Source organism: Oncorhynchus nerka, unplaced genomic scaffold (assembly GCF_034236695.1).
Source record: "Oncorhynchus nerka isolate Pitt River unplaced genomic scaffold, Oner_Uvic_2.0 unplaced_scaffold_1096, whole genome shotgun sequence".
NCBI classification, from domain to species: Eukaryota; Metazoa; Chordata; class Actinopteri; order Salmoniformes; family Salmonidae; genus Oncorhynchus; species Oncorhynchus nerka.
Genome location: NW_027040221.1, coordinates 170,378 through 180,669, shown reverse-complemented (window position 1 = coordinate 180,669; position 10,292 = coordinate 170,378). Strand labels below are relative to the sequence as shown.

The following is a 10,292-nucleotide window of genomic DNA, read 5'->3' as shown; positions in this document are numbered from 1 at the left end:
CCACACGGGGGGACCTAGTGAATGACCTGCAGAGAGCTGGGACCAAAGTAACAAAGCCTACCATCAGTAACACACTACGCCGCCAGGGATTCAAATCCTGCAGTGCCAGACGTGTCTCCCTGCTTAAGCCAGTACATGTCCAGGCCCGTCTGAAGTTTGCTAGAGAGCATTTGGATGATCCAGAAGAAGATTGGGAGAATGTCATATGGTCAAATGAAACCAAAATATAACTTTTTGGTATGAACTCAACTCGTCGTGTTTGGAGGACAAAGAATGCTGAGTTGCATCCAAAGAACACCATACCTACTGTGAAGCATGGGGGTGGAAACATCATGCTTTGGGGCTGTTTTTCTGCAAAGGGACCAGGACGACTGATCCGTATAAAGGAAAGAATGAATGGGGCCATGTATCGTGAGATTTTGAGTGAAAACCTCCTTCCATCAGCAAGGGCATTGAAGATGAAACGTGGCTGGGTCTTTCAGCATGACAATGATCCCAAACACACCGCCCGGGCAATGAAGGAGTTGCTTCGTAAGAAGCATTTCAAGGTCCTGGAGTGGCCTAGCCAGTCTCCAGATCTCAACCCCATAGAAAATCTTTGGAGGGAGTTGAAAGTCTGTGTTGCCCAGCAACAGCCCCAAAACATCACTGCATGGAGGAATGGGCCAAAATACCAGCAACAGTGTGTGAAAACCTTGTAAAGACTTACAGAAAACGTTTGACCTCTGTCATTGCCAACAAAGGGTATATAACAAAGTATTGAGATAAACTTTTGTTATTGACCAAATACTTATTTTCCACCAAAATGTGCAAATAAATTCATTAAAAATCCTACAATGTGATTTTCTGGATTTGTTTTCTCATTTTGTCTGTCATAGTTGAAGTGTACCTATGATGAAAATTACAGGCCTCTCTCATCTTTTTAAGTGGGAGAACTTGCACAATTGGTGGCTGACTAAATACTTTTTTGCCCCACTGTATATCAGCCATCAATACCAGCAGAGTGAGACCTATACCAGCCATCAATACCATCAGAGACCAATACCAGTCATCAATACCATCAGAGTGAGACCTATACCAGCCATCAATACCAGCAGAGTGAGACCTATATCAGCCATCAATACCATCAGAGTGAGACCTATACCAGCCATCAATACCAGTAGAGTGTGAGACCTATACCATCCATCAATACCATCAGAGTGATACCTATACCAGTCATCAATACCATCAGAGTGAGACCTATACCAGCCATCAATACCAACAGAGTGAGACCTATACCAGTCATCAATACCATCAGAGACCAATACCAGTCAACAATATCATCAGAGACCAATAACAGTCATCAATACCAACAGAGTGAAACCAATACCATTATTGATCAGGGAGGACAAGGTATTACAGCTTTGATTGTATCAGTTATTATGTTGTTGTACTTTTTTTGTATTTTTTAATATTTTTTACTTTCGTCTGTATCCTTTCATTTACTGATATAGTTTCAGTTTGGAAGTTTCATTGTTGGTTTATCATTGTAATTCATGTTTGCAGTTTATTGATGTGTTTTAAAAGTAAATCTCAATAAATATTGATTCAGTTTCATTAGATTTGATTTCATTATTCAATTCTCTCCCACTATGTCAGGGGTATTGAACTCTGACCCTACGAGGTTCTTAGCCTGCTGGTTCTCTGTTCTACCTGATCATTAATTACACCCACCTGGTATCACAGGTCTTAACCAATCCCTGATTAGAAAGAAGGGAACAATGAAAAAACACAGTGGAACTGGCTTGGAGGACCAGAGTTGAGGACACTATGGTCTCTTCCAGTTCAATGTCATGTCATTCAGTCTGACGAGGCTCCAGCAACCTCTCAGGGAGGTCTGTGTTTGGGGGTGTGGCTTATAGGCTTAGTAGGTGTGGTTTATAGGTTAGTAGGTGTGGCTTATAGGTTAGTAGGTGTGGTATATAGGTTAGTAGGTGTGGCTTATAGGCTTGGTAGGAGGCCAGAGGAAACAGTTCAGAAGAGTTTGTGGACATATTATGACCCCAAAAAATTTAAGTTGCATTTTACATTTCGGTAAGGGTTTTGATGGCTGTTCGAACAGACATTTTATAGGCTAAGTAGGTGGCACAGGCACTTCTTGGGGTCCCCAGGACCAAGTTTGGTAAATAATGCCCTACAGACTCCTCAATGTCAAGGTCAGTCCATTCTGTTTGAAATGATGCCCTACATTCTCCTCAATGTTAACTACAGTCTCCTCCATGTTAACTACAGTCTCCTCCATGTTAACTACAGTCTCCTCCATGCTAACTACAGTCTCCTCCATGTTAACTACAGTCTCCTCCATGTTAACTACAGTCTCCTCCATGTTAACTACAGTCTCCTCCATGTTAACTACAGTCTCCTCCATGTTAAATCAGTCTCCTCCATGTTAAATACAGTCTCCTCCATGTTAACTACAGTCTCTAGTATGTTAACTACGGTCTCCTCATGTTAACCACAGTCTCCTCCATGTTAACTACAGTCTCCTCCATGCTAACTACAGTCTCCTCCATGTTAACTACAGTCTCCTCCATGTTAACTACAGTCTCCTCCATGTTAACTACAGTCTCCTCATGTTAACTACAGTCTCCTCCATGTTAACTACAGTCTCCTCCATGTTAACTACAGTCTCCTCCATGTTAACTACAGTCTCCTCCATGTTAACTACAGTCTCCTCATGATAACTACAGTCTCCTCCATGTTAACTACAGTCTCCTCCATGTTAACTACAGTCTCCTCCATGCTAACTACAGTCTCCTCCATGTTAACTACAGTCTCCTCCATGTTAACTACAGTCTCCTCCATGTTAACTACAGTCTCCTCCATGCTAACTACAGTCTCCTCCATGTTAACTACAGTCTCCTCCATGTTAACTACAGTCTCCTCCATGTTAACTACAGTCTCCTCCATGTTAACTACAGTCTCCTCCATGTTAACTACAGTCTCCTCCATGTTAACTACAGTCTCCTCCATGTTAAGGTCAGGTCATTCTGTTTGAAAAGGCTCCAGCAACTTTTCAGATAGGTTTCTGTTTGAGGGTGTGGTTTATAGGTTAGTAGGAGAGGCTCATATACTAAGAGGGTGTGGCTCAGACTAGACAAGGCTGTGACTTATAGTCTTAGTCTAGTCTAGGTGTGGCTTAGACTAGACAAGGGTGTGGTTAATAGGCTAAGAGGGTGTGGCTTAAATGCTAAGAGGTGTGTGCCTTAGATACTAAAGGGTGTGGCTTTAGAGGAAGACATCTGCTGAACAGAATCACAGCCGTTTCCATGGTTTCATACACCTTGCCTTCAGTTAAAGTTGACTAAAAGTAGCTCAGTAAAGCATTCAACCACATTCTCAATGGAGTTACATAGTGATCAGGTGAATTATACCACAGAACATTATAATCTCTGAAAAACTTAATTTTATTCCAAAAAGATATTTATTACAGGTATATTCACCAACTATAAATCAGACATTAACACTAGTAGCTCAATCCAACATAGTAAATCCATACCAATAAAATGTAGACATGTTCAAATGGTGAATACAAATGACATTGTAAAAGAAGACACAAAAAGTTGAGTTAACACTTGAAATGTTGTGTTAAAAGATCTCTCATTCATATATGTATATATTCTTAATTCCATTCCTTCCTTAGATTTACTTAGAGGAGCAAAAACAGAGCTCTGGAGGTTAACCAGAGAAACAGAGATCTGGAGGTAACCAGAGAAACAGAGATCTGGAGGTTAACCAGAGAAACAGATATCTGGAGGTTAACCAGAGAAACAGAGCTCTGGAGGTTAACCAGAGAAACCGAGATCTGGAGGTTAACCAGAGAAACAGAGATCTGGAGGTAACCAGAGAAACAGAGATCTGGAGGTTAACCAGAGAAACAGAGATCTGGAGGTTAACCAGAGAAACAGAGATCTGGAGGTAACCAGAGAAACAGAGATCTGGAGGTTAACCAGAGAAACAGAGATCTGGAGGTTAACCAGAGAAACAGAGATCTGGAGGTTAACCAGAGAAACAGAGATCTGGAGGTTAACCAGAGAAACAGAGATCTGGAGGTTAACCAGAGAAACAGAGCTCTGGAGGTTAACCAGAGAAACAGAGATCTGGAGGTTAACCAGATAAACAGAGATCTGGAGGTTAACCAGAGAAACAGAGATCTGGAGGTTAACCAGAGAAACAGAGATCTGGAGGTTAACCAGAGAAACAGAGCTCTAGAGGTAACCAGAGAAACAGAGCTCTGGAGGTTAACCAGAGAAACAGAGATCTGGAGGTTAACCAGAGAAACAGAGCTCAGGAGGCTAACCAGAGAAACAGAGCTCTGGAGGTTAACCAGAGAAACAGAGATCTGGAGGTTAACCAGAGAAACAGAGCTCTGGAGGTAACCAGAGAAACAGATATCTGGAGGTTAACCAGAGAAACAGAGATCTGGAGGTAACCAGAGAAACAGAGCTCTGGAGGTTAACCAGAGAAACAGAGCTCTTAACCCCTCAGACCTCCCCTAAGACCTAAAGCCCAGGCCTCCCATAACCCCTCTGCTACAGAGCAGAAGCACTAGTTGAGTAAATCACAATCACACATTCTGTATAGGACAATACATTATAGGTAATCATATGGTCAAACACTCCCACATATCAACATTATTTATATATACTCATATACATACATTGACCACTACTAATGTTGATAATCTGATATTATGATGTTGGCATTACAGTACTCATATAAGAGCTGGTCACTGATTGGCTGAGAAGACACAATCAGTACACAGGAAACCCACACGAACTTCCTGTTGTTGTTGCCATGGTGCTGTCATTCAGAGTCCAATTGTTATTATTTGAGGTACAGGTCTCACTGCTGGTATTGATGGCTGGTATAGGTCTCACTCTGCTGGAATTGATGGATGGTATAGGTCTCACACTCTGCTGGTATTGATGGCTGGTATAGGTCTCACTCTGCTGATATTGATGGATGGTATAGGTCTCACTCTGCTGGTATTGATGGCTGGTATAGGTCTTACTCTGCTGGTATTGATGGCTGGTATAGATCTCACTCTCTGCTGGTAATGATGGATGGTATAGGTCTCAATCTGCTGGTATTGATGGATGGTATAGGTCTCACACTCTGCAAGCATTGATGGCTGGTATAGGTCTCACTCTGCTGGTATTGATGGCTGGTATAAGTATCACACCGCTGGCATTGATGGCTGGTATAGGTCTCACTCTGATGGTATTTTTGACTGGTATAGGTCTCACACTCTGCTGGTATTGATGGCTGGTGTAGGTCTCACTCTGCTGGTATTGATGGATGGTATAGGTCTCACACTCTGCTGGTATTGATGGCTGGTATAGGTCTTACTCTGCTGGTATTGATGGCTGGTATAGGTCTCACACTCTGCTGGTATTGATGGCTGGTATAGATCTCACACTGCTGGTATTGATGGCTGGTATAGGTCTCACTCTGCTGATATTGATGGATGGTATAGGTCTCACTCTGCTGGTATTGATGGATGGTATAGGTCTCACACTCTGCTGGTATTGATGGCTGGTATAGATCTCACTCTCTGCTGGTATTGATGGATGGTATAGGTCTCACACTCTGCTGGTATTGATGGCTGGTATAGATCTCACTCTCTGCTGGTATTGATGGATGGTATAGGTCTCACACTCTGCTGGTATTGATGGCTGGTATAGGTCTCACTCTGCTGGTATTGATGGCTGGTATAAGTATCACACCGCTGGTATTGATGGCTGGTATAGGTCTCACTCTGCTGGTATTGATGACTGGTATAGGTCTCACACTCTGCTGGTATTGATGACTGGTATTGGTCTCACTCTGCTGGTATTGATGGCTGGTATAGGTCTCACACTCTGCTGGTATTGATGGCTGGTATAGGTCTCACACTCTGATGGTATTGATGGCTGGTATAGGTCTCACACTCTGATAGTATTGATGGCTGGTATTGGTCTCACTCTGCTGGTATTGATGGCTGGTATAGGTCTCACACTCTGCTGGTATTGATGGCTGGTATTGGTCTCTCACTCTGATGGTATTGATGGCTGGTATTGGTCTCTCACTCTGATGGTATTGATGGCTGGTATTGGTCTCTCACTCTGATGGTATTGATGGCTGGTATTGGTCTCTCACTCTGCTGGTATTGATGGCTGGTATAGGTCTCACTCTGCTGGTATTGATGGCTGGTATTGGTCTCTCACTCTGCTGGTATTGATGGCTGGTATTGGTCTCTCACTCTGATGGTATTGATGGCTGGTATTGGTCTTACTCTGCTGGCTTTGAAGGCTGGTATTGGTTTTGAAAGCTGGTTAAAGTCTCACTCTGCTGGTATAGGTCTCACACTGCTGGTATTGATAGCTTGTATAGGTCTCACACTGCTGGTATTGATAGCTTGTATAGGTCTCACTCTGATGGTATTGATGGCTGGTATAGGTCTCACTCTGATGGTATTGATGGCTGGTATAGGTCTCACACTGCTGGTATTGATGGCTGGTATAGGTCTCACACTGCTGGTATTGATAGCTGGTATAGGTCTCACACTGCTGGTATTGATGGATTAGTTTCGGTCTCATAATGCTGGATTTAATGGATGCGTAGGTACTGTAGTCAGAGAGAGCGATAATCTGTTAATATTAATTATATCATATTACATTATTATTATATATTATGTATTGCTGCTCTTTACCTTCTGTATTTAATGATTCTATCTGCCTCTGAAAATACTCTTTCAATATGGCTGGGTTACCAAACACATGGACTCCAAATCAAGATGGCCACCCAAAATAAAACTACAACACCCACTCTGACTTTAGTCTGCTCTCTGCTGTCACTTCCCCTGGTGGTCGTCCTGTTCAGAGGAACCTGAGTCTCAGTTGGAGCTGCAGAGGAAGAGTTATCACCATTAAAACAACAAGTTTGAGGTCAAACTAGGACACATCAGTTAAAAGATAGTAGATGTTTACATATTGTGGTAAAAAAAAAAACAGACTGAAAGAGAAAGTGAATCATGACAGAGAGTCAGTTTACCTGTTGTTCTGCAGAAGGAGTAGACACAGGTGGAGTAGAGGAGAGAGGAGAGGAGAGCAGACACAGGACACAGGCTGAACAGCAACATCCAACACAGACCACAGTCTACATCAGGGGAGGAGGAGGACTCAGGAGGGCTGGTTTCTGGACATAAACACAAGCATAAATTAAGAAACTTGTCTCTCATTGAGATTCTGTTTCCCTGGCAACATATGTAAATGTATTTTGTACGGCAACCTAAAGAAAGAAACAAGAAACAGTATTTTCTTACCAAATGAAAGTCTGGTGATGACATTTCCATGATAGTAGACATCTTTTCCTGTGTCATGGAGAAACCCTTCCTTGTTCACCACCAGTTTCTGCCAGCTCCCACAGTAGTAGAGTCCCAGGTCAGATTCAGAGACGTTAGTTATCAGTAGATCATAGAACTGTTGAGAACGCCACAGGAAATAGAATCGACGGACAGGATTGGATTTGGAAATTCTGAAATGACTCCCGTTCCCAACGGAGCTGGTTCTGTGCCAATCTGTTACCAGATGGTTTTTGATGTCACAATGAAGAACAACATTGTCTCCTGGTCTGACTCTCAGCTCCACCTCTGCTGCAGAGATCCCATCCTGACTGGAGGAAACAGCACCTTCAGGTAGCAGAGGAACAGTGTTAGGATGAACTGACTGGAGGAAACAGCACCTACAGGTAGCAGAGGAACAGTGTTAGGATGAACTGACTGGAGGAAACAGCACCTACAGGTAGCAGAGGAACAGTGTTAGGATGAACTAGGTCTCTGGATAAGAGCGTCTGCTAAATGACTTAAATGTAAATGTAAAATGAACTGACTGGAGGAAACAGCACCTACAGGTAGCAGAGGAACAGTGTTAGGATGAACTGACTGGAGGAAACAGCACCTACAGGTAGCAGAGGACAGTAGGGAAATATGGCAACAACAGAGAGCTATGGCAACAACAGAGAGCTATGGCAACAACCGAGCGCTATGGCAACAATCGAGAGCTGTGGCAACAACAGAGAGCTATGGCAACAACAGAGAGCTATGGCAACAACAGAGAGCTATGACAACAACAGAGAGCTGTAGCAACAACAGAGAACTATGGCAACAACAGAGAACTATGGCAACAACAGAGAGCTGTAGCCACAACAGAGAGCTGTAGCAACAACAGAGAGCTGTAGCAACAACGGAGAGCTGAAGCAACAACAGAGAGCTGTAGCAACAACAGAGAGCTGTAGCAACAACAGAGAGCTGTAGCAACAACGGAGAGCTGAAGCAACAACAGAGAGCTATGACAACAACAGAGAACTATGGCAACAACAGAGAGTTGTAGCAACAACAGAGCTGTACCAACAACAGAGAGCTGTAGCAACAACAGAGAGCTGTAGCAACAACAGAGAGCTGTAGCAACAACGGAGAGCTGTAGCAACAACAGAGAGCTGTAGCAACAACAGAGAGCTGTAGCATGCCATCATCCTCCATAGACAAAGATAGGATGCAAAGTAAAAAAGTAGTAAGAAATTAGTAAAATTAGTAAAAAAGGTGCTATCTACAACCTCAAAGGGTTCTTTAACTGTCCCCATACGAGAACCTTTCAAATAAACCTTTTTGGTTCTAGGTAGATGCCTTTTGGGTTCAAGATTGAGCCACTTCCACAGAGGAAATGGAACCAAAAAGGGTTCTCCTATGGGGACAACCAGAGAACACTCTGGAACCCTTCTTTGTAAGAGTTTAGGTTAACAAATGTAGACAAGTATAAAACCACATCAGACGATGAACTATCGTGCAGCTATGAGGCCCAGTAAAACTCATTCTGAAGGCTACTTACACAAGAGAGTGATGAGAGAAACACACAGCCCGTACATCTGATGGTCTGATGGTGTGATGGTGACTGTCAGAGAGTAGCTGGGTCTTTGCTGCGTATTTCCGTGTTCATGACTAGATGTACTTTACCATGAAAGGACATACGAGCAGCGATTGGTTCGATCGAATGGAAAGTTTTCAGCTCGTGATACACTTTTTATGTGACATGAAGGGGAGGGTTTAGCATCGAACACGTTTCACACCGACATGACGTCACTGGAAAATATTCAGCTCCTTTGAGGTGGTCGTTGTAGATAGCAACACCTAAATAGCAGCACATGGGGCGGCAGGGTAGCCTAGTGGTTAGAGCGTTGGACTAGTAACCAGACTAACTAGCAGCACATGGTCAAAGTCAACCTACTGCAACATCATTAAACACCTCATGAACAACCAAACAATAATTTTGATGTTACTTTGATCCTTGACAGAGAAGACTTGAGACAGAGACCTATCATGAGACAGAGACCTATCATGAGACAGAGACCTATCTTGAGACAGAGACCTATCATGAGACAGAGACCTATCATGAGACAGAGACCTATCTTGAGACAGAGGCCTATCTTGAGACAGAGGTCTATCTTGAGACAGAGACCTATCATGAGACAGAGGCCTATCTTGAGACAGAGACCTATCTTGAGACAGAGGCCTATCTTGAGACAGAGACCTATCATGTGACAGAGACCTATCATGAGACAGAGACCCATCATGTCACAGAGGCCTGTCATGAGACAGAGACCTATCATGAGACAGAGACCCATCATGAGACAGAGACCCATCATGTGACAGAGACCTATCATGAGACAGAGACCCATCATGAGACAGAGACCTATCATGAGACAGAGACCTATCATGTGACAGAGACCTATCATGAGACAGAGACCTATCATGAGACAGAGGCCTATCATGAGACAGAGACCTATCATGTGATAGAGACCCATCATGTGACAGAGACCTATCATAAGACAGAGATCTATCATGAGACAGAGACCTATCATGTGACAGAGACCTATCATGAGACAGAGACCTATCATGTGATAGAGACCCATCATGTGACAGAGACCTATCATGAGACAGAGACCTATCATGTGATAGAGACCCATCATGTGACAGAGACCTATCATGAGACAGAGACCTATCATGTGATAGAGACCCATCATGTGACAGAGACCTATCATGAGACAGAGACCTATCATGTGACAGAGACCTATCATGAGACAGAGACCTATCATGTGACAGAGACCTATCATGTGACAGAGACCTATCTTGAGACAGAGACGTATCATGTGACAGAGACCTATCTTGAGACAGAGACCTATCTTGAGACAGAGGCCTATCTTGAGACAGAGGTCTA

General features: G+C 43.3%; 1 protein-coding gene across 1 annotated transcript; it reads right to left on the bottom strand.

Moving 5' to 3' along the window:
- Window positions 1–3,422: 3,422 nt before the first annotated feature.
- LOC115115479 (uncharacterized) lies at window positions 3,423–9,169 on the bottom strand. The gene is made up of 5 exons (XM_065016184.1): window positions 8,907–9,169; window positions 7,346–7,711; window positions 7,075–7,218; window positions 6,850–6,926; window positions 3,423–6,648 (listed from the first exon to the last, which is right to left on the bottom strand). The coding sequence occupies exons 1-5, from the start codon at window positions 8,941–8,943 to the stop codon at window positions 6,631–6,633; spliced, it is 642 nt and encodes a 213-aa protein (XP_064872256.1). The 5' UTR covers window positions 8,944–9,169; the 3' UTR covers window positions 3,423–6,630.
- Window positions 9,170–10,292: the final 1,123 nt, after the last annotated feature.